The sequence below is a fragment of the Hyalella azteca genome, unplaced genomic scaffold (genome assembly GCF_000764305.2).
Source record: "Hyalella azteca isolate HAZT.00-mixed unplaced genomic scaffold, Hazt_2.0.2 contig1314, whole genome shotgun sequence".
Taxonomy (NCBI): Eukaryota; Metazoa; Arthropoda; class Malacostraca; order Amphipoda; family Hyalellidae; genus Hyalella; species Hyalella azteca.
The window spans coordinates 293,447-319,064 of NW_025931635.1; the positions used below are offsets into that span (position 1 = coordinate 293,447).

The 25,618-nt window shown below is 42.2% G+C and overlaps 1 protein-coding gene across 1 annotated transcript; it reads left to right on the forward strand.

Annotated features, from left to right (window-relative positions):
• Positions 1-284: 284 nt before the first annotated feature.
• On the forward strand, positions 285-25,573 carry LOC108670012 (transmembrane channel-like protein 7). The gene is made up of 19 exons (XM_018157453.2): positions 285-597; positions 8,101-8,247; positions 8,689-8,884; positions 10,673-10,814; positions 11,115-11,266; positions 11,698-11,842; positions 13,603-13,757; positions 14,426-14,579; positions 15,119-15,289; positions 16,438-16,598; positions 17,303-17,423; positions 17,909-18,024; positions 18,802-18,952; positions 19,542-19,672; positions 19,868-20,014; positions 20,823-20,953; positions 21,697-21,807; positions 22,608-22,673; positions 22,964-25,573. Exons 1-19 carry the CDS (start codon positions 561-563, stop codon positions 23,002-23,004), a joined length of 2,475 nt encoding a protein of 824 aa, XP_018012942.2. The 5' UTR covers positions 285-560; the 3' UTR covers positions 23,005-25,573.
• The last annotated feature ends 45 nt before the right edge of the window (positions 25,574-25,618 follow it).

Here is a 25,618-nt window from a genome sequence, read left to right on the forward strand (position 1 = left end):
AATATCAATGCGAGAAGAAAGCTTCGTTTGTAGCTAGGTCAAGGCCGGTTTTGGTTTGAAAAAGTTGTGCGTGGAAAAATGTAACTTTTATTTAGTTTTATGCATGAGTTGAGTATTTATTGTCTGGTAGCACTTAAACTTTCTGACACTTTTTTCTATCAAGCTATAATGATCTTATTATAACTTACATTGTATCAATATGCGATGTAAATACAATATGTTATTTTCTGCAAGTGCGGAAAAGTTCTCTATTTAGGTCCCTCCAATAGTCTTTATCAGTTATTGCAATCTAGTTATCTAGTGAGCTATCAAGTTCAATTGAAAGGAAACTTTAAAGCTAAAAGCTTCATTAAAGTATTGTGTGAAACTGTATATATTTGGACAATAATTTTGTTATATTATGATAGCTTGTAATAGTATAAATTTTAGTAATTAGTAAATAATTTGATAAATACTGTTTAATAGGCCTACTTCAGCAAGTTCAGTTTAAGGCCTAATACTGTTTAATTGGAGAAGTGGAAAAATCATTAGGCTACCAAATATTAAGATCCAGCAGCAGCATGGAGAAGAATGGCTCAAATATAGAATTGAGTGATTGTAAGTAATAGTATTAAAGATATGAATTAATTGTTCAAAAAGTCCAAACCTAATGCAAAAAGAAATACCAGGCAAAATTTTCCAGAAATTACAGATTGAAAAAACTATAATTTCATCTAAAATTTGCCAAAAGCTCAGGCAATAATATACCTTATTTCTTATTTTATGAAATAAATCAGGCAAGAGCTAGGGTAAACGCGGTATATTCCAACATCGCCAGGCTGTAGAGTAGGGCCTTTCAGCTCGAGATATTGGCATCTTTTCAAGCTCTCCATCAGCCACCTCGACCTTAAATCGGCGTCCATGGCCGATCATAAACTATGGCTCAGGCAGCCATGACCAATCATAAACTATAGATTGCTCGATCAGCCCCGCTGTCACCGCGCCCATCTTCAGCTTGTTTGATTGCTTGTATCTGTCACCCGATCTCAATGTGCATACGTCTGGCAAGCCCAATGCTACTGCTGAAAAAACTTGTCAATCTATTGTGTTCTAACGTGATCTATTGTGTTCTGATGCGATCTATTGTCTTCTAACGTGATCTATTGTGTTCTAACGTGATCTATTGTGTTCTAACGTGATCTATTGCGTTCTACCGCGATCTATAGCGTTCTAACACGATCTATTGTGTTCTATACAAAAATTGAAATTTGCTTAATTAAAAGCCTAATAGCTGTTAATTAAAACGTAATTAAGTAGTGTTCAATATTCGTTAGTGTTCTAATTCAAAGCCATGTTGTATCCCAATACAGCTCACACAGCAAACAGAATTCGAATACGTTGATGTCGGCATTACGTATTTGTTAAATTTGAAGCGCTGACGCAATACGACTCACCACGTGTCGAATATTGCCACACACAGTGACAGAATATAGGGATTTGGTAGGTTTCCATTCTAAAGGCATTTTAATAAATATGGCAACATTTTATGATGTTTCATCGTTGCTGACGCGTAGTGAAGTGTTTTGAGAGTCACGTGAAGGCAACAGAACTTACGTAACGCATACGGTTTTTTTTTATAGTTTTTCATTTCTCAATGCGTCCTTAATGTGTCGGAATATACCGCGTTTACCCTATATAAATTCAATCTAGAATATTAAGAAGAATTTTACTAAAAATTCTTCTTAATAAAAAAAAAAGTGGTTAAAAATGATTATTTCATGATAATCTTTCAAAAACTAAGTAAAATGTAGCAATTTTTCTTATTTATAACTATAAATTAGGAAAAGGCAATAGAAACATATTAAATTAGCCAGATGCACAGCCCATGGGCTGTAGGTGGATATGTACAATTTACAGGTAGCTTTTAACCAATTTTCATGTTTGGATATTGTTCCAAGTGAGCTGTTCATTATAGACGTTCTTTCGGGCAGATAACAAAGTTTCGAAAAAAGAGGTACCTATGTGAGAGGTTTTTTCCTTTACTTTTAACTTGTAAACTGAAATAACAAAGACAAAATTTTACATTTGAAAAGTTAGAGGACATAACAATTGAGAAAGAGAATAGCAGACAGAACAGCAAGCAAGGAGATGCTGGATGGACTGGAGAGGATCCCTGCACTCTGGGCAGGTGGCGGCGGGGCGCTAGGGGAGCGTCTGACCCTGAAGGTGTAGGATGCGAGGGAACTACTGTATCTCGAGCCGAGCTGGGATAGCACCAAGCAGGAGGGGTGAGGAAGCAAGGCCTCTTCTGATGCAATCAGTGGTGGTGGGGCTGAGGACAGCTTGTTAATGGCAGTTGCTGCAATGCAATGCAGTAGGCTATCTTCCTGCAGAGATAGCATTCAACCTTCCCAGAGGCACCATTGGGCATGATGCCATCTGCCATGCCAGGAAAGGCGCTACAATGTGGCCAAATCTCAACTTGGAAGCTTTCATGGGGTGGTCTTTGAGGGGAGCAGAGGCAATGTGGAAAGAAGTATTGGTAGGCTGGAGGGTGCTGGCAAGAAACTGAGCACAGGCCAGATCCCAGTGAGCTGGCAGGGGAAGGAGGCCGGTCTCATGGTGGAGATGGGCGATTGAGTTTTGGATGGTTTGAAGGCTTGCTATTGCAGTGCATGAGGCAACAGGGTACCAGATGGTGGAAGACTAATTGAGGATTGGGTGCATAATTGTCCAGTAAGTGGCAATGATGTCCTCCGTAGAGAAACTCCAGTTGGTGCCAACCAGGGCATTTAAGATACCTAAGGAACCTGTTTCTTTGGTGGCTATGGCTCTGGCTTGGTAAGAAAACGTATAGTGGGCATCCCAGGTGATGCTTACGATTGTGGGATTTTTTCTTGGGGAATGATGCCATTGCAGATTGTTGCAGAAGGATGTAGGTGTGATTTTTGAGTGTCTGGGGTGAAGAGCATGAGGGAAGACTTGCCTGGTCAGTTTCTTGGTAGTCGACCAGTCTGAGACTTTTCAGTCAGAGAAGCCCAGAGAGGGCAGCCTCCGCAGCATCAAGCCTCGGGGGACGACACAAAGATGGTGAGGTCGTCCGCATATGAGGCGATATTGGGGGCCGGTACATTTGAGATGAAGTGGTTGAATAGGTACGGCGAGATGCCCTACCCTTTGGAGGACTCTTGAATGGATTGTTCTGAAGGGGGATTGTGTTCTAAGATAGAGGCAGGATGCCATCCTGCTTCTGAGGCAACATCAGAGCCAGCAGACCAGGTTGTGATGTAGGTCTGAGGCCGCGATCATACTAAGGAGGAGAGGGTGGTCGACACTACCGAAAGCTTTTGATAGGTCGACCGCAGCTGCCACTGTTCGGGCTGGAGGCCGTCGTGAATTGAAACCAGTCGCAATCTGGTGCGCGAACGAGAGGAGGGCGGTGACTGTAGACTGTAGAGTGTCCCGGTTTGAAGCCATGTTGCGAGGAGACCGTGGTAAGAGATTCTGAGATGTATGGGAGTAGAAGACATTCCAGGATCTTAACCGCTGGACAAAGGAGGGAGATGGGGCGGTAGGAGGAGCCCTGGTTACTAGGTTTACCTTGCTTTAGGATCAGAATAATTATTGAATTTTCCCATATAGATGGAATGGAGGCCGTGGAGACAAAGATAATAAAGATTTGGGTAAGGAACTGAAGGCCACGTGGGCCTAGATGCTTGAGGTGAAGGACCGTGAGGCCGTCTGGATCCCGAGCAGAAAAATTGTTTGCGGCTCTAATAACGAGCTTCACCATGTTGGGGCTGAAGGAGAGAAGTCCCTGTCGAGGGGATGCTCAGCACAAATTTGACGCAAAAGACAGCGGTTGGATGGGCTTTGAGAGTGTGGAGCGATGGAGGTAAAAAGTTTACAGAAGGCGGTGGATATATTGCGCTGCGACGAGATGGAGGTCTGACCAAATTGCATTGGCTGATTGAAGGGAGGGCGGTTGCGCTTTCCGCCTAGGGAGCGGAGGAGACTCCTGTGCTTTGACTGGTGAGTGCATCTGTTGCACGATGTGAGATGTGTCCGCCAGGTGTTCCTTGCATGGGCCTGTATTGAGGTAGTAATTTCCAGGTTGAGTTCTGGAAGCCGGAGGTCGTTTGGGTTGTACGCCTTGATGTCATCCCGTTGCTCTATAAGCAACCGTGTGCCAGGGTTGACTGAGGGGGAGAACTCCTTTCGAAAACCGGCATGGATGTGCTGCTTGGCAGCAGCCGCCAGGACGCCTCTAAGGGTAGACTCACCTCTGCACGAGGTGGGGGTAGGGTCCGCCTTGAGCGCCGTCTCGACTGTTGCCGTGAAGGCAGGCCAGTCCGCTTTCTTGAAGTTGGTATAAGAGCGGGCTGACCGGGGAGCCGGGGAGTCAACGGAGGGAGGTAAATGAATCAAGGTAGGTAAGTGGTCGGAGTTCAGGGCGACCTGAGGAGCCCATGAGGTGTTGAGTAGCAGATGCCCGGTAATGAGAGCAAGGTCAGGTGAGGAACGCCACCGTGACCACCAGGGCGGTCCCTTCGCTCCAGCGCGTATCCGGGGAAAGAGGGGGGCGGGATGCAGCTGATAGATTTGTCTCCTGGATAGTACAGGCAACCGCAAAATTGTACTGGGCAAGAAAGGCAGCCAGTTCAGCTGCGCTGGATTGGATCCCATTGCATTTAAACTGGAGGATGCAGAGGCGAGTGGAGGCCAGCACGGGGGGAGGCCAGGGAGGGCGAGGGGAAGCGGGGTCTGGCTGGGATCAAGTCAGACCATCTGCACGTAGGGCAGATCCAGTCTGCGGAGTAGAGATGAATGGAGTGAAGGCCGGAGCACCGCTTGTTGGTCCAGGCGTTGCACCTGGAGCCCAGGAACGAGTAACCTCGCAATGTAACCTGGAGGGAGCAGGCTGAGTAGGGTGCGAGCCTGGGTTGGGATGGATACCCTGGGTTAGGAGAAGAAGAACGAGCAGGAAGAAGAGGTGAGAAGAGGATAGGGCGTAAGGTATCCCAAGGATGAGCGGCCAAAGATATGGGTAGGGGGCAAGGGAGGCCGAGATTCCTCGGTCCGTAAGCGAAAAAAATGAGTGGGGAAGGGCCTCAATCCGGCGGCTATCCGGGGGGGACTCTGCTGTTTGGCCTGTCCCAAGGGTACCGTATGCCGGGTGCACCCGGCCGACGCGCAGGCCAAGGTACCTCCACGACGAAGACGCGGCAGAGATCGGGGGCGAAGAATTTTCTTAGAATTGCATGTTTGTTATTGTTTTACCAATGATCACGTGTACGAAGATCACTATGGGTAATGTATACCAATCAAAGCAGACACCAGATACCAATTCATGCAGTGTTTGTCAATCGGTCAAAAGTCTGCGATCGGACTTGAACGTCAATTTATGGTCAAGGTTGCTTGATAGAGAGCTTGGAAAGATTCCAATATCTCAAGCTAAAGGGCCATAATTTAATAATTTACAGTCTGGTCATTTAGAGTTGTCATCTGCCCAATTTTCTACTATGGTACCTAACTGGAAAATCAGGCAGAAGCCTACAATGAGTGGGACAAAAACGCCAATGATCGTGAAGAAAATCACCTCTACCTCCTTGCCATGCATTGGTCCTTGCTCAACTTCGTAAGATTCCTAGTGTTTGAAGTAGGTACCTATGCCACTTTGTAGCCACAAGAATTCATATTATTTAGGAAATTTCCAATTTTAGTACAGGTCCTTTGCAGGAAGCAGGCCAGTCAGCTTCATAAAAATGAACAAGTGTGCTTGCTGAATGGGTAACTGGGAGAAGTGGGAGAAGGCAGCCAGTAGATCGGAATTTGGGCCTATAGTAGGAATTCAGGCAGGGGCGAAGAATTTTCTTAGAATTGCATGTTTGTTATTGTTTTACCAAAGATCACGTGTACGAATATCACTATGGGTAATGTATACCAATCAAAACAGGCACCAGATACCAATTCATGCAGTGTTTGTCAATCGGTCAAAAGTCTGCGATCGGACTTGAACGTCAATTTAAGGTCAAGGTAGCTTGATAGAGAGCTTGGAAAGATTCCAATATCTCAAGCTAAAGGGCCATAATTTAATAATTTACAGTCTGGTTATTTAGAGTTGTCATCTGCCCAATTTTCTAGTATGGTACCTAACTGGAAAATCAGGCAGAAGCCTACAACGAGTGGGACAAAAACGCCAATGATTGTGAAGAAATTCACCTCTACCTCCTTGCCCTGCATTGGTCCTTGCTCAATTTCGTAAGATTCCTAGTGTTTGAAGTAGATACCTATGTCATTTTGTAGCCACAAGATTTCATAGGGTATTATTTAGGAAATTTCCAATTTTGGTACAGGTCCGGTGCAGGAAGCAGGTCAGTTAGCTTCATCAAAATGAACAAGTGTGCTTGCTGAATGGGTAACTGGGAGAAGTGGGAGAAGGCAGCCAGTAGATCGGAATTTGGGCCTATAGTAGGAATTCAGGCAAACATGAAGCATCCAGGCTGTGCTTAGGAGATATGCGCTGATGATTTTGAGAACAGGCGAAGAGGCAGTTCTGCATTAGAAGAGGAAGTCATGAGGTCCGCTTAGGGATATTAGGTATAGGAGGCAACAGATTAAATTATCCTTGATGACCCCATATCGCCCCAGCCCACTGATTTTCTGCACCAGGAGGCGTGATGGACTCTAAAATTGCACACTCGTGATGGCAAATATGCCCATCAAGTCTGGAAATTTTATCGGAGAGCAGAAGGAGGCCGGGGAGTGAAGAGGTTGACGATGCACAGGTGGAGCTGTGAACGGTGGTTATGACTGTGGGCTTCACAGTAGTGTCGCCATTGAGGAGAGAGGAGAGCCGACATGCCACCTAAAGAGTATATAGGGAATGTCGCGTTCGTCGACCAAGGGGAGGAGGCCGCCGCCTCTGCCTTGTCGTTCTCGCCATTCATTGTCGTTCAGAAGTTCATGCCTCGAAGGAATGTATATATATATGACAGTCACGTCATTATTCGTTAGGAAAGCAAAATGTTATACTGCACTGGATTGGGATCCGTTACAGTTGAAATGGAGAACACAGAGAGAGGGCGGAAGAGGCCAGGACTAGGGTATGGCTCAGGTAAAAAGAGAGAGCGTGCCTGTGCAGGAATCAAATCAGCTTCATCTCAGGTAGAGCAGATCCAGCCTGCTGCTGCGTTAGAACTCAGACCTTAACGCCAATTGTCGGTCCAAGTACAGAATGTTGAGCCCAGGAATAAGCATCTTGCCCAGCTTACTGCAGAAACACAGATACCATAGCAGGGGTGTGAGTCGGGGTCAGGGTGATGCTCCTGGGATATGTGAAGAAGGACGGACTCTGATGTGAAGAAGACAGGGCAAAGGAGTTTCCTAGAGAACCAGAAGGTCTCCCCTTTGAGAAACATGGGCGCACAGGCCAAAATTTCCCGAACCCTCGAAGGAAACTAATAGAGCCAGTTTTCGGCACTTAAGGTGTTGTTGGGAAGGCTTCCACCGCTTGCCCTGACCAGCGATATCCCGCCAGTTGTGCCTGGCCGACAGGGCAGGCCAATGTTCCATCACGACGCAGGTATAGCTGAGACCAGAAAGAGGAAATTGCGTTTAACGTAGAGCGTCCAAGCTAGACCGACACTTCTCACCGAGTTAAAGCTTTATCTGTTTTAACTGACCCAGGAATACATATATAAGTCTTAGCTCGGATGAGTGTCATGGCGACGTTGCTCCCGCGGTCTTGATGATGCTAAATTAGTGTGTATAAATTTTTCCTACTTAATCAATCCCTTTGCTCATGAATTAAATACCCTATATATATTCTCTAATCTTATTCACTGAATTTACCAAGGCCTTTGACAGCCATCCATTTGTGCAACGATCAACGAAAAACATAACTGCGATTCAGTTATTTATTGTGCCTATGGCAAAATTAGTATGAAGTAGTAGAACTCTGACCTAGGAATATCGTATTCCGTGTTCGTAGTCAAAATAATTTTTTATGAAAATTTATTGCCCGCCAGTGTTGGAAAATCTCTTCTAAGTTATTCTATGAAACCACAATCCATTGAACGCGGTCAGTTCAGTTGATTGCATCGTAATTTCATTGAACAGATGGTGCCTCCAGCTCTGGGCTGGAGAGGGATCCTCCGCGTGGTATATTACGGGGAGGCACGTCAGCCAGCTTCCACGGGCCTAATGGACACACTAACTCAGCGAATGGACGAAACGTCGCCTGGAATTCTCTTCCGTCTTCTCCAGGTTGTAAAAATCTCATGCATATGTTAATGCTTCGTGATTTTAATTTTTTTCAAAATGGTACTTAACCACAACTTTAAGTTGGCTTCTAAACTCTTCCTAGGATTCCCTTCTCATGAAAATTGAAGACACCTCAATACTGGAGAAATATCCTGCCACAATTATTAGTTATTTAATTATAATATTTTATTCCTCGAAGCGTGTCCAACTGTCTATAAACATTTCTTGTTTTTTTTTAGCGCATTAGCTCATTTATGGAAAAATGCAATATATTGTGCTCGCCATGTCCGTCTGTCTGTCTGTCCGTCCGTCTGTCCGTCCGTGACCTCAAGTTTCCGTCGACGAGAAAATGCGCTCTCTGTCACTCACTGCAGTGAGTACTGAGTTATATTTTTTTGAGTCTAAGCTTGAAATTTGATATTTATTATCATGGCTGTATTGAAGGTGTACACGAGATGCTGGGAGCGCCGTGCGGCAGCGATGCAGTGGGCGCTGCTGTAGGAGACTGGCAGCACACGCTGGCCCTCAGACGGCGGCAGGGGCTGCTGGCTGACACTGACAGCATCGATGGCATCGCTCAGGCCATGGAGGGCGACAGCGACCTCATGGCTGATGACATCAACGGAGAAGTCAAAAGAAGGTGCGATTTATTTCGTTGCTTTATTGATCATTATTAACATTTTAATATGGTAACAGTGCTTTAATAAAAACGACTTGTAATTGCTGAGAATGTGTGGCTATTCATTAGGAGGCGTTGAAGTTTCAGGCGGGCTCCAACTGAACAGTTGAATAAAAATAAATTGAACATGTAATACTTAAACTTTTCTAAGTTGTTCATGCAGAGGTCATCCACGACCTAAATTACTGATGTTGCCTCTCATGATAAACACAATATTCAATGTCANAGTATATGTTATGACTTGGTGTGTCATGTACTAATTTCATATTTTTTTTTGCCAAAAGTGTGATTGGTATCATCTCTCCAAGCATTTAAGAGTCACGGTTTTCTATTGACATTTACGTCAGTGCGACGGTTTCCCGTCGACATTTACGTCAATGCGACGGTTTCCTATTGAAATTTACGTCAGTGCCACGGTTTTCCGTTGACATTTACTTCAGTGCCACGGTTTTCCGTTGACATTTACGTCAATGCGACGGTTTCTCGTCGACATTTACGTCAATGCCACGGTTTCCGTTGACATTTACTTCAATGTCACGGTTTCCGTTGACATTTACGTCAATGCGACGGTTTCCCGTCGACATTAACGTCAATGCCACGGTTTCCGTTGACATTTACTTCAATGCCACGGTTTCCGTTGACATTTACATCTGCTGGGTTCCGGGACACGTGGGGGTGCGGGGAAACGACAGGGCGGAAGAGGCGGCGGTGGGCGCTGCCTCGTCGGACGCGGCCATTTATAGGGAGGACGTCCCATGTCACGACCACTATCCCCGCATCAGGACCAGCGTTCACCACATATGGCGCGAGCTGTGGCTGAACACGAGAAACAATAAACTGAGAACAATCAAGGACAGTGTAACAACATGGAGCTCATCTTATCAGAGATCTCGACAAATGGAGATAGCGCTGTGTAGACTGCGGATTGGCCATACGCGCCTCACCCATGGCTACTTGATTGAGCGACGCCCTATACCATATTGTGACGACTGCCTGGTGCCCCTGACAGTTCTGCATGTCTTGGCGGAGTGCCCTAGCCACAACGACATTCGACAAAACTGCTACCTTAACACATCCGCCCTTGATCATGACGAGATGCTCACTAGAATGCTGCGAGAGGACCGGCGAAGTAACTTCGAAACCGATAACCTTAGACGATACCTGATGGAATGCAACCTGCTGCCGGAGATTTAGCATGACCCCGTAACGTCACCGCCTGTCGGTCATATGCACTTGCACCACCGCCGTTCGCGAGACTATAAGTGCACCGTCCCATCACCTAGACCAGGCCTCACTAAACTTGTGCTGGAGTTGATACATGAAGTCGGAGCGGACCCTCGCTCCATGAGCAGGGAATCTACCGCCCAGCCCCTGCGCCTAAAATGGATCAGGCTATAAGCCTTGAAGACGGAAGAAACCAAACATCTTTGACGTAACTGAAGATCTCACCTCCGGCGCGAAATAGATAGCTATCTGAAGCGCTAGTAAATCTGCTACTACTACTGACATTTACTTCAATGCCACGGTTTTCCGTTGACATTTGTGTTAGGGCTATGGTTTTCCCTGACATTTACGTCAGTGCCACGGTTTTCCGTTGACATTTACGTCAGTGCCACGGTTTTCCGTTGACATTTACGTCAGTGCCACGGTTTTCCGTTGACATTTACGTCAGGCTCACGGTTTTCCGTTTATATTTACGTCTGGATCACGGTTTCCCGCTGAAGTTTACGTCAAGGTTTTGTTTTGCAGGAACGCCATTCGCGAGTTGACGCAGCCTCTGGCATTGCGCAAAGAAATAAAGCGCCGCTTAACTGCCTCCTCAAAACGACGGTCAAAGAAGCTTTCTTTGTGGCAGAGAACGAAGTACTCCATCAGCATGAGTGCCTTCAGGGTGAGCGTGTATTAATATATATCCCATCCTTGCAATTCTGTGATTTGCATCGTCTACTTTCCAGATGCCTATTGTAATTTTTAAACTCGTGTGGTGAAATATTCTTCGTTATGAGGTAACTCAGGTTTATTTTCTTTGCCGGGTGTGAAAATAATTCGTATTAATGTGATATTACTCGCTAAAGATTCCATGCAAGCTGGTTGCTTGGAGCTCTTGGGTGTAGCCGAAACCTTCCTGTGAATTGAAATGTATCAACACTTTACTCGACCTTATTTGTCATTTAAAGTATTTATATTGCAGATGAGTGAGCGCATGAAGGCGGCTCTGCACGACTACTCGTTGTGGCACAACGACCTGAAGATCATAGAGGGCTCCTACGGCACTGGCATCGGCACTTACTTTGTCTTCCTGCGCTACCTTCTGCTTCTGAACCTCTCCGTGGCGGCCTTCTTGTGAGATCTATTTTGAAGTCGACTAATGTTATTTTATCTCATTAGTACCAACAGTTTATAGTGAATTCCTGGTTATATATAATTATTATAATACTAATTTAAAACTGGATTTTGCTTCTAGGTTTTTCTATTTGAGATTTTCCAGCAACCGTCATAAACCTTGAAGTCTCGGTGACTGTACGATGAACATCATTTTTGCTAAACAAATGTGCTGAAGAATTAAGAAGATGAGCGCCTTTTACACAGTACAATTTAGTGATCAGTTTTGTATCAAATGCACACCAAAGTTGTATATTTATTTTCAATTTGTGTTCCTGTTTGCATCAAACGCTAATCAGCCTTAAATTTTATACTCATATTCCTGGTTCGATGTTGTGGGGTTTATCATTTGTCTTCTATTTCTTCCTCATACTAGCATTATTTGCCTGCAGAAGCCTTCTGCTGCTGGTCCCTCAGCTGGTGGGAGAGCAGCAAGGCAACGTCATCTACTCTAATTCAAGCGGCGTTGATGTGCTCGACGCGAACGCGACGCTCGCTCAGCCGCCGTTCAAAGGCTTCGACTGGCTCACCGGCGCGGTCAGTCTTACTGACTTCCTCGAGCGAATTTAGTGACTTGGTGTGGTGCCTGATGAAATAAATCTACTTTGGTTCATGAATACTTCGAAGTTAGGATGTTAGATACTTTAGTTCGAAGTTAGGATGTTAGTTTCCTTCTAAGCAGCTTCTACAATTGGTAGGGATTTTTTACGTGTTAGTTTCACTCCTTAGTATAATTCTCAATTTTTATGCAGAATGAAAAAGGATTATAATTCAATGTAGAGGCTTTTGTCCTTTTAATTCGTCTGACTCAAATTGTGAATGGTACTGATACATAAAAACCCGTTGGTACCTGATACATAGAAAACCTTATTCATAAAAAATTGTAACTCTCATCCGAAGTGTATGAGGGCAAATGATGAAGCACACGAGCTGCTCTTCGATATGCGAATGTGATTACTTACCAATAATAATGCTTATAATTATTGTAACATTACCATGACTCATGTATCATCAATACTATTCAATCAATTCATGGAATGGTGCCAGACAAGCCTGATGCATCCATCTCGTTAGCTTGCTGTCAAACAGAAATATAACAAATTCATGTCTTGTTTCGCCTAGCTTTTATCGGGAAACTCTGAAGGTATGTCTTTCTTTTTTGTGTGATTCCACTTGTAAGGTTGTCTTCCTGATGCCCATATTCCAGCCTGGCCCTCCTGTGTTCCCGTGTGAAGTGCACGCTAGTCTAGTCACCTTCATTCGTGTCTCTATAGTCTTATCATCTCCGTGGTAAACAATAGAATGTTTTTTGACCTTTTCTCCCCAGTTTGAACCATTTTTCATAGTGTACTAACTATCAATCTTGCAGTTATATAATCATGGTGTGCTATTCCTGTGCCTTTAAATTACAGTAAAGATCATACAAGCTCAAAAAACGTGAGAAGAGTCCCGACAAAAATTGGAAGACGTGGTATTGGGCTAGGAAGATTTTTTTCATTTCGTATCTACTGTTGTTAACGTCCCTCTTTTTTTCGTTACGCCTGTACATGACACGAATTTACTTCTTGAAGTGAGCCTCAGGGGTTATCGCAATGTTCTAAGATGAGAATTTTGTTGTACATTATGTGTATTACGTGTGACTTATGAATCTGTTTTAAGACATTATGACCTCTTATGCAGAATTGTGTGTGCCTCGTCTATTAATTTTAAGTCACTTTTTTATTGTCTTATAGTTTCTTTGCTGTTTCACTATTATTCTGAGGTATTCCATTTACTTCATCTTTGTGTTGTGACCCTTAGCCTACAAAAGTGATCAATGCTTCACTTGCTACAATGCTATTCCTACGCGAATTGTAAAATTCACTAAGCTTCGACTTGTGTCAGAGTTCCTTATTCTAATATTTTCTTTTAAATTTTGAAAGTAGGCTCTGCTTCTATATCTTTAGATTCGTTGTAACCTAATTGAGTTATAAGTATCGCTAGGCAGATATTGTTATCACGCAGATATCGCTCGGTATTTTGTGTTCTCAATTTCTCGGGCCGATCGCTTTACGTTTACGTTTAGATGATTAGTACTTAGGCTCGGCTGCAACTCGGGCTTTATGTTAATCAACTTTGATTTGCTTAAATTTTGCATGAATGCAACGGCTTCACCTACTTAGGAGTTTTATTGAGACAAAATGCTGTTGATGAATATTCATATGAGTAAGTGCAGTCTTGTCATTTTAAATAATAGTTGAAACATATTCGTTATTTTTAGGCAAACTGTTTGAAGTTATAGCGTTGCTTGCTTGCAGGGATGGCTACTGTGGACGGAGCTCTACTATTCCGGCTACTCGAGCTTCAGCGTTTGTATGAACACGGACTGCACCAGCTACTATGACATGCGTCTCGCTTACATCTGCTCCATCGTAACTTGCTTCCTCGGCTGCATCGTTGTAATCGCGCGCAGGTTGGCGGGGCTTCCTTTAATTCTGTACACTGAGTCGTGTGCTTCGTTGAGCGGTTGTCTTCATCTTGATCGCATCATTGCCTATTTTTTTGCTGCACGGTTATAATCTTTCGTAAGCGTGCGTTTTTATTAGTTTTTTAATAGATAATACTCTTCTACTTACATCAGAAATTTGCAATGGGAGTAATGCCCATAATTAGTAATATATTACTATTTTATTCAGTTATTGAAACAAGTAATAAATGCAATAAGAAGCTCTGTATAGTGTATACAGGGCTGACGAAAACGTTTACGAAGCAATATTTTTGAATGCAAGTAACTTAGTGTTGTCAGAAAAGATTTCCTTCATTCTGCAATGTCATCGATACACTTATTGAAAAATATATTATTGTTCTCCAGATGTTCACACAGTCGTAACAATATTCAATGGATTGCTAAATTGGCAGCGCTGACTCGACAGTTTAATTTATTGAAAGTAATAAAGTATTTTGGCGGAGTAATTTTGAGTAATGTTCTCCTGACAAGATGATTGAGAGTAATGAAGTGTTGTGCCAGTAATTGAATGAAGTAATGAAGTGAAGTGTTATGCCAGTAATTGAATGAAGTAATGAAGTGAAGTGTTGTGCCTGGTTAATTGAATGAAGTAATGAAGTGAAGTGTTTTCACAGGGTGATCAACTTGTACAAAGAGCACGCCATGAACAACGTAGGAGACGAGGTGGGCACGACTATGGCCACGGTCGTGTTCAGTCTCTGGGACTGCGGCATCACCGAAGAGCGAGCCGCCAAAGTCAAGCATGGCAGCATCTACAACGAACTTAAGGCAACATATCTCATATTAACATAAGTTTATTTACTTAAATGTAATATATTGCCGCGGAATGTAGTCCCCCGTGTGCCACAAAGAAAAGAGTGTAGCACTACACTATATTTTCAACTTCACAATCCCACCCTTTACAGGTTTTAATAAACTAAATTTAGAAAGTTATTAGTATTTTGTGCATTATAATTCGACCGACTGGCATCTTTTTCATTAATTGCTGCCGATTTATAGTGGTCTTGGTAGCTCGTTTGTCGATTTGGCCTTTCCCAGGTAGTTTTTGATAATATTATTAAATATAATTAATTTCTAAATACATATAATTGGATAATGAAAACAAACGCATTGTTAGACGTCTTTTTCGTGGACCAATTTAGAACTCGCCGAACCAAGCCACATCGCGATAAGAAAACAGATTAAGGAGGAGTGTAGCAGGTACTTTGAAGTAGACTTAACAAATGAAGTCAAACACAGACAAAATTTCAGCTGCAATGGGGGACCCAATAATTTTCCTGAGTAACGCTGCTCATTGTACGGTACAGGCTACGGTGCTGGAGCTGCAGCAGCTGCAGCAGACGGAGACACGCTGGCAGTGGGTGGGGCGTCGCGCGGTGCAGGCGCTGTGCTGGTTTGTGGTGCTCTGCTTCATGGCCCTCCTCGCCTGGTTCGTCTACGAGCTCCTCGAGAACTTGCTGGAAAACTTTTACGAACAAGTACGAGCCGTCGAATATTAACGATGATTTTAGTTGGGATATTTTTTAGTTCAATGCAGATTGTGATCCCGTAAGTTTGGTGAAGTGAAAATAAATTAGCTCGTATTGCGAAATTGCTTCTCTCGGTAAATTATTTATACCAATGAATTGCTGTTCCTACAAAATAATCATGCCACGATGTTAGACCAACCAATCAAGCTGTGGCCGTAATCATCCTCGTTGTTTAATAATGTCTCTCCCAATATTAGCCCTATGCGATTTTTGATGTTGAATCTCGCGCGATCGTACGGCAAGATACTCTTCACCGCTTGCTGCCCTGCACCTGCTATTCTCAATCCAGTACAGTTTTCAAGATTACTTAAAGCCTTTAGTAGTTTTGTACTATCAAATGAAAAAATATATTAAATAAGCTCCTATAATTAGCCAAGTAACGAACTTGCCATGTTCATCAACCACAGTTTCTCTGGTCTGCTTACATTTAACTTGGCTGCTCATAGTGGCCTTAATGGATCGTACTGAACATAACCTATGATCTGAACTGAAAACAAGCACGCATGTTTGTGGTCGGTAAAAGCTTCTAACTGCAGCTTTTAATTACTTAAAGCCTTTAGTAGTTTTGTACTTTCGAATGAAAAATGATATTAAAAACTCTTATAATTAGCCAAGTAACGAACTTGCCATGTTCATCAACCGCAGATTCTCTGGTCTGCTTACATTTAACTTGGCTGCTCATAGTCGCCTTAATTCTCGTACTACCGAACTCTGGTCAGATCGGTGGATCGTACTGAACATAACCTATGATCTGAACTGAAAACAAGCACGCATATTTGTGGTCGGTAAAAGCTTCTAACTGCAGCTTTTAATTGCGGTTTAAGTGGTTTGACATGTATGTAACTAGTGGTTTAAGGCTTGAAATGTATGCGCTTTAATTATGATTCCTGTTAATTCTTCTCATCACTCTGTTTCATCTTAATGCCACTCTCTGTTTTTGTAAATTTTCCTATCTTGTGCTAGAGTTTAAAAAAGGAACTCGATCATTTCAACGTAAGACAAGAGAAATTAATTTATTTCTGGCTATTATTTAGTCGATTGAATGTCCCGTGCAGGAAATTGGACCAATTTTTGCAGCACTTTGTTCACATGTGCAGCAAAGCCAGCTGGACGGCTACATGTCGGAGGTGGGGACGTTGCTCGTGTTCCCTGTGATCGTGTCGTTCATGTTGCTGCTGCTGCCCATGATACTCGAGCACTTCGTCAAGCTCGAGCGATACTCCAACACGAGGATTGAAGTCGCGGTCACTCTCAGCAGGTATTGTGAAGTGGCGGTCACTCTGAGCAGGTATTGTGAAGTGGCGGTCACAATGTTGCCGATCTATTTGAGCAACATTTTTGTTCAATTAAAAGCTTGGACGCTCTAGCTTCGAATGAAGCATTTATTTAATCTACACTAATTAACTCCATTACTATTTCGATGTATTATTGACAGTAAAGCGATATATGTATTAAAATGTGATACATTCCAAATCCTGAGCCTTTTACATCCGATTTCATTCATTAAAAAATTATTCTCGGTTCTTTATACTGGATGCGATTCCATGGAGCAGCTTCTCGTTGTTTGTGTTTAACATCCTGCATGGAGCAGCTTCTTGTTGTTTGTGTTAAACGTCCTGCATGGAGCAGCTTCTCGGTGTTTGTGTTTAACATCCTGCATGGAGCAGCTTCTCGGTGTTTGTGTTTAACGTCCTGCATGGAGCAGCTTCTCGTTGTTTGTGTTTAACATCCTGCATGGAGCAGCTTCTCGTTGTTTGTGTTTAACATCCTGCAAGGAGCAGCTTCTTGTTGTTTGTGTTAAACGTCCTGCATGGAGCAGCTTCTCGGTGTTTGTGTTTAACATCCTGTAAGGAGCAGCTTCTTATTGTTTGTGTTTAACATCCTGCAAGGAACATCTTCTCGTTGTTTGTGTTTAACATCCTGCAAGGAGCAACATTACCAATATTTGTCTCACCTCCTCAGGACGACGCTGCTGGAGCTGCTGGTGCTCACGACGCTTCTTATCTTCTGGTACAAGAAAAGCCCGCACGTCGAGGATGGACAGACGCAAGCATCGTCTTCTGGTGACGACGATGACGCCACTGTGAGTGTCTCTTCCTATACAAGTTATATTTATTGTTTGTGTAAAAATAAAGAATTATTATTTGGAATCTGAATTTTTCATAGCGATGTACTAAATGAATTTCAATGTATGGAAACATGCATAATGATTCATGGTAACATAACAATGATTTTTTTGTAATTATTCTCATCACCAACAATAAGATGTTTAATTATTTATTTCCGCGCTACTTTCAATCCATGGAAATTTATTCACTAAGACAATACAGACAGTAAATAATGTTTCAAGTCTCCATGATCTAGAATGGAGGGTTTTTGAGTTTAACCACCAGCACGCTGCAATCCTCTCCCCGTTAGTCAATTCTTGGAACTTAAAGCCACTCTTTTTTTTATGGCTTCATCTCCCACTATCATGTAATTCAGCAATAATTCTATCGTAATTGAAGGGAATAATTGTATCACAATTAAGCGTAATACTTCCACCAGTAAGAGTGTTTGTTCACACAGTGCTGGGAGGCGTCGCTGGGCGCCGAACTGTACCGCCTCACCGTCGTGGACTTCCTTGTGCAATTCCTTGGCTCTGCGTTCCTGCTGGCGGCCTTCAGACTTGCGCCCTCCAACCGGTCCGTTGCGCCGGCTCTCTCTCTATGTCCTAAGCATGATTACTTTGGTCTGCATGATTATTACTTTGGTCTGCATGATTACTTTGGTCTGCATGATTACTTTGGTCTGCATGATTACTTTGATCTGCATGGTTACTTTGGTCTGCATGATTACTTTGGTCTGCATGATTACTTTGGTCTGCATGATTACTTTGGTCTGCATGATTACTTTGGTTTGCATGATTACTTTGGTCTGCATGATTACTTTGGTCTGCATGATTACTTTGGTCTGCATGGTTACTTTGGTCTGCATGATTACTTTGGTCTGCATGGTTACTTTGATCTGCATGATTACTTTGGTCTGCATGATTACTTTGGTTTGTATTATTACTTTGGTTTGCATGGTTACTTTGATCTGCATGATTAATTTGGTGTAAGTTCAAACTATCAGAACTTTCCTAAGTACACGTAGCGGCCGATTTCTTGCCTGTGATTGCTGGGTTTAGCTGGAAAAGCGGTCATTGATTGGCTGACTGAGGTACAAACTTATCTTTTTTTATTGTGGGGCTGCGGCACGCTTGGAACTGAGCGATCAAATTTAGGAGAGAATTCCAAAATAACGGAAATTATCTAGCACGGGCAACGCCGGGCTAACATGTTAATTTCTTGTGAAAAAAATGCGAAATAGCTTAGCTGAATGCTCGCAAGTTAGAAGATAGGAATAAGATGCTAAAAATAGTTCTGCATGTGTGTGCAATAACAATGCATATTGAAGAGTATAAATGTTGTTGTTGTCAGAGTGCTGCAAGTGATGGGAGAGTTCAGCGTGTCACGCAACACCCTGCACCTTGTCTTCACGCAGACGCTGGTCTGGGCCGGACTGTTTGTTGCACCTCTTCTCTCCATGGTCGCTGTCATCAAGTTTGCTATGCTCTTCTACCTGCAGAAAGTTAGCTCCTCATACTTATATGAAATAATTTACAACTTTGACTACATGCTTTACTTTGTTGTAAAATAAACTTCAATGCCTGGAAGCGCTTGCTGTTTGCTCTTCTTACTTATTTATTTCGTAGTTGGTTTACTATAAAACTATGACCATTTGAACTATTCTTGTTCTTTGAGGATGTTAAATTTTGACGAGTTCGTTGTCTGATCCATTCTTTGATATATCATTCGCAATTAAGTGATTAATCCTTATTTTGCTACTCTTAACTTATTGTAAACTTGTCCTAGTTTAGATGTGCTGTATTTATCTCCCTCCTTCACATCCAAGCATGAACATAATGACTAATGTAAGATAAGCGCCAGTTTCTGGTCTCATTTACTGGTTTTCCGTTTTAATACCTGACAGTTGATTTTATTTTGCTAATTGATTTGTATTTGTGTTTCTAGGACTGAACTTCTTCTGAACTGAACTGTGTGTTATGAACTGATGATGGAGCTGGTCTCCGGAAAGTTTTCTCTATAAATATGTGGGAAATTTTTGTGGTATTATCTGTGCTTTTCAAATTCCAAGCGCCAGTTTCTTGTGACCACAGTTGCTGTTGCGGTGCTCGCTGCCGCCGCTTGGCCGGCCGTGGCGCGCCGCCCAGACGCAGACCGTCTTCTTCGCCCTGATCTTCGTGTCGCTTATCGCCACGGCCCTCGCTTCAGGATTCATTATGATACGGTACTTGAGGAAATCCTAAATCCATGTTTCCGAAAAAGAATTGCCAGGTTAAAAATAGTCGTTTCGTGAACTGCACTCTTTATCATTGAACTTTATTCGTTGTATAAAAGTGATAATCATGAGTTAAAGTCACGAGAATATGTGAATGAAGAGAGCTAGCCTTGCTGTTCAGTCTCCTAACTAGTATCAGCAAAATATGGAGCTGTCTCNCTTGGTGGGCACGTGCCCGTACGTGCACGTCTTCTGGGAGCACGTCGACCAGGACGACCAGCTGTGGCTGCTCGTCCTCCTGCAGTGGCTCGTCAAGCCCGCCGTCGTGGCCGCCATCACCGTCTGCCTCATGTCAGTCCTGATATCAGAGTTCAATTATTAGTGTGCCTAAAAAATAAAAACTAAAATAAAAATTAGTGCCTAAACAGAGGTTTGATAACGAAGAAGTTATTACTGATGGCCTTTATTATGATGGAAAATTAATTCAAATCTATCTCCAACAACACGGTCAACTCGCGACCGGCGATAAATACACATTTCCTACAAAAGGCAAAGCTGTGTGTAGCAATGGCGTGCTTGGCTTCGTGATTGTATAATTTACGTTCAATGTCAACTTATTTTTGCTGCTAACTGTTATTTTTACCCTTATTGTAAGCCTCTTTCAGGTTTCAAAATCGGGTGAAAAAATTACCAGAAGATACTGATGTAAATCGAAAGCTTGGCTTCTCTTTCTTGTTATCGCTGTTATTATTCTATAATTACTATTCATTATAGATGTCGTTAATTATAGATGTCGTTAATTATAGATGTCTATAATTAGTAGATGTCGTCATAGTAATTATTAATTACTCTGCCGACATCTATTTGATGATTATGTCGATGTTCAGTACTTATGGCCGCCGAAAGAGCCAACGTCCGTATTGAACACAAGGAGGAATGGCTGTTCCTCACCCAATACTAACGCAGCTCAAAATTTGCACCTGTATGCTATTTCCCATTCAGATCAACATTATGTTCTAACTCCGTGACACTGCCGATAATTCTAAACGATGTTCCTTCCTAATTTATCATTTAACTGAGTCTTATATAGTCTATGTGTATATATTGTCTATAGTTTATAGTAGTTACTATTACTGCAATATTTGCTGTTGTCGTGCAGTGTGGCGGTGTACTGGGCGCGGGCGATGGCGCTGGGCAGGCAGGAGCTCGTGGCCGTCCTCAGGCGGCAGCTCGAGCTCGAGGCCAAGGACCGCGCCTTCCTCATCGACGTCGCTAATAAAATTGCCAGCGGTCAGTTGCTTGCTGACCTTGACCTCCTCGCTGACCTTGACATCATTGCTGACCTTGACCTTGCTGACCTTGAACGCATTGCTGACCTTGACCTCCTTGCTGACCTTGACCTTGCTGACCTTGATCTCGTTGTTGACCTTGACATCATTGCTGACCTTGACATAATTGCTGACCTTGATCTCCTTGCTGACCTTGATCTCCTTGCTGACCTTGATCTCCTTGCTGACCTTGACCTCTTTGCTGACCTTGACCTTGTTGACCTTGACCTCCAGGCTCACCTTGACTTCCTTGCTGACCTTGACCTTAACCTCCAGCAGACGGCTGCATTGACAATCGTCAATGTTATGCCCTACGTTTACCGTTGTCAATGAATTGCCCTTAATCCACACTAAACGTCGTTCATGCTACTCCCTTCTATTGGCTTGGTAACCTTCAAGTGCTGTCAGTAGACAAAGGTTTACTTTGATGTCAGTTGAGAACTCGTTGTTGTTGCATAGCTTATGTAAATGATCATTATACTAATGTTAGTAAATAACTATTTCATATTAATGCAGATCGCAGCTAGAACGGCTGGGTATTGTAGCTTCGAAATAATAATCTATTCTCTCATAACATCAAGCTTTGAAATGATGACGATGTTACGGCTGTTATTTTGCTACTAACTTTCTAGCACCGTATGAAATTTCTAGGAGTGCTGGCTATAACCAATTTTATGTACGTCTAAGCTGGTCTCGTATTGCCAGGTCAACCGTGCGTGGGGGTGCGGGGTGCGATGTACTCCCCGCTGCCCGGCCCTCCCCCCGCAGCCTCAGGCATCACGCGAGGCTCCTTTACGTTCTCATCGCCGCACACTGGCAAGTTTTTTTCTCCTGCTCAATAGTTTTTCAATGAATGTTTTGTTACGTTAAAAAAATAAAGAAATAAAACGAAATGAATGATGCGCTTAAATGTTTAAAGCGTTTAAATTAATATTTTGCCTATTGACATTGTCGGTTACTTATTTTACAAGTTTTAGCGGTCACGACTCATTTCTCGCCAATTTACGGTCTATTGTTCACTTTGAAGATGTCACTTCACTGAAAAGGGTCAATGTTTTACGATTATATCTACTGAAGATGCCCATTGCCAGGGCATGGTTCCTAAGCAAGCAACTACATAACTCGAACCATCCAGTCATGGTCTCAGTTGTGAGCTGCAGTTGTGTAGTTTTGCTTGCGTGTGCTATAGTTTATTGTTCTCGCACGAGGTGCCGACTTGTTGTTGTGAAGCCTTGAATTAAATTCGAAAGCCTTGTGAAACTTCCAAATTATTTAACCTATTATTAATTTCTGTTTCGTTTTTATTTAGGTTTTCGCTTCTGATTGTACTTTTATTCTAGAAAATTTTTTAACTGATGATAGGGCTGGTCTCCGAAACGTTCTCAAGATAAAATGAATTTACTTGGCGTTTTCTTAGCTTTGAAGTTCTTGTTGAACTTGCGATAAGTACTCACTTCTCTGTTAATTTTGATTTCAATTGTATGTAAATCATTTATTTATGTTGAAGACAGCCTGTTCTCTCAAACACGTCGAAGTTTTATTTTAATTGCAAGTGTTAAAGGTTTCGTTACTGCATCCTTTAATGGATAGTTTACCCATTTCTCTTGAATTTCCAGGCAGCACCGAATGCGTCAACGAGAGTTCAGTCTTCTCTTTCTCTCCTCAATCTCCCCAGGCCAATGGTGAGTGTCTGCAAACCAAGTCATGACGGGAGTCATTGCGTGACGCGCATGACTTGCCTAATAGGCGAATATTCTCGTGAGTGAGGGTGTCCACAGACAACAATGACCAATCCAACAATGTTGGATTGGTCATTACCGATCCAACTGTATCCGGAACCAACAATGACTTCTGTATTCCGGAGTTACTGCTCATATTGAAATAGCATTCACACTGAAGTTAGTCATAAATTCCTATATTTATATTCTACTAGGAAAACAAGATCATATGCCTTTATGACGTTTGTCCACAGGAAACAATTCCATGGCGCCTATGGACAGCTCAAGATCTTGAGACTTGCAAGTCAGAGGAACATGCCGCAAGCAAAATCTTGTCATTACATATCTTTTATTTCAGTCTACTTCTTTGCGAATATGCCATGTAAAAATGATTTCTCGCCGTATACGTACCTTAGTTTTTTTGAATTGGCAATAGATTCATTTATCGGTAAGCCTCCTAACTCATGATAGTGTATACATAGTCAATAATTAATTGAAAGAACAAGTTCAGGGGGTCGAGTCTACTATTATCTTGCATGAGGGAATCCTTGTAGAAGTGTTGCTCGCGAAGAAGCTCGTCGTTCATCACTAGGCAGCAAAATCGCCTTAATTGCCTCTTGTTACAAAGCTATTCCACGAATGCAAGTAAGGCTAGAGGCACGTCATTTCCTTCCACGTCTTCCTGGTGAAGGAAAATGAGGCACAAAACTGTCGCCTGTTTCTGAGCAGCAGCGCATTTAAATCATACCTGCTACGCTACCAAAGGGTTCACAGCAAACTGATTCAGGCGCAGAGGCATTCTAATTACTATTTAAGTGGCCGGACTTGAATTACATTTTTCTGAAGCAGAAGGTCGTAATGATCATATTGTCTAATGACCAGTGTGATTTATATTTAATTGGCCTAAATTAGTGGCTGATTCCTAATCGGCAATTCTATAATTATTTATACTCTAGGCAACACTATATTTAAGATCAAAATATGAAACCGAGGCCTACAAGTATTCTAAAAAGAACATAATTTATGCGAAGTAATTCTATAGAATCTGATTGTGATCTCCAACGATTAGCTTATAAGGTGCAAACGGAACCTCGATTTTAAGGTTTAAAATAAATAGATTTTTTTAATTTGTGTAAAAGAATCTTGAGAGACCAGAAGCGAGTTCACCAATACGATCCAAGATTATTTGCTTCCCTTTCTTTAATTCGTCGCACTCACTTCCTTATATAGTTGAACGTTATATAGTTGAACGTTTGTCTTATAAATTGGTAAATTTCCCCTCAAAATTAGTTGATATTCATGAAATTACTGATTTAATGGCCACTTCTCGAATGGTTTACTTCCCGACCGAAGTGGATTATTTCATTCCAGTTTGTAAAAGTTGCCTTTGTTGATGAGAGAACAAAAAACAGATTCTTGAACTTTGTCAGGGTCTATTTTCTTTATTTATATGACAGCGAGCTTCTAGTTTTATTCAGAAGATTGGTGGAGCGGCTTACAAACTGAAGAAGTTCAAGTATCAGCATTTATCTTCCCTTCATTGTTGCTTATGACAGGAGCACATATTTTGCCAGGTATAACTTAATGATGCGTCGAGTTTCAGTTCACCTGTAAATATTGTCCATGTAAAGAGTCATAATAACTCGATTTTAGTAGCATGATTAACAAGTGTGTATTTATGTTGTAAAATTGATCGATATATTTATTCCTTGTCGTTCATTTATCATTGAAGTGAGTTTCTCCAGATGAGAAGAAAAAGTCTTCAAATTCTATTTAATTGTGATCATTCTATGTCTGTAGAAAGGCTTCCTCAGCTCGTTTCCTTCAATTATTTTGATTGAGATTTGTTTCTGATGCAACAATTCCCACTAGAATAAGAAATTACGTTCCAAATCTGATGGTCACATCACAAAATCTTCATCCTATTTAGTCATTTCATCACAAATTGAACAAAAAATAACATTCGTGAGTCACGCGGTATTTACGCAAGTGTTCTTAAATAACGTATCTTATCCCCTGCTACTATACTCCAACAGAGCTCGATGCTCTGTGAAAGCTCGATGTGGGAACTATTCTATTATTATTAATAGAATAGTTCCCGTTAATTATTAATAATGTTATTATTTGATTATAGCTATTATTTGTATTCTTGAACTATGATGTTACTCGGTGGCTATTATTGATTGATTCTTCTCAATGTTTCCCTTGCATTTAACGAAGTAACTGTTCTTTTCTGTTGCTAATATATATCAGCGCTTCATTTCGGCCTCATAAGCAAGCATAATTGAGACGCCGGCTGCACTCCCTGCAATTCGGCTCGGTCTTCATGCACACAGAACTAGATACGCAGTCCTGTATTGCTGAGCGTCACATGGATAAAAATTCTGTCGCTTTTTGCTGTTCATAATAACCGTATTTATGCAAGTAATTACCTATTGCTATTTCAATTGTTACTCAGTCCGCAATTGTCTACAATGATTCCATAAATTTTTGCTATGTGATGATATCATGTCCCGTAAGTCGTTGACTTCGATGGCATCATTTGATATGTTATGATGCGTAAATTACCGTCTCCCAAATCAAGATCTATTTGCATTTCATTTCAATATTTCGTATTAGGAGCAATATGAGTAACGTCCCGTTCTTCTCGACATTTTTCCAGTATATTCATTGTTATCTAACGTTACATTTACTGCGATCAAACGTTAGTATCAATGTTCTGCCATATTTAGGCCAGTAAACTTATGAAAAACGCATCCGACGTTCCTACGTAGTACTAGTGAAGAGCTCAATTTTATGGTTCCTGCAATCGTGCGCTCAAAACCATACATTATATATTTTTGTATTACATGGTGTATCCAACATTTTTTCTTCATCCTCTATCGTGGTTTTGTGGTGATAGAAACGAT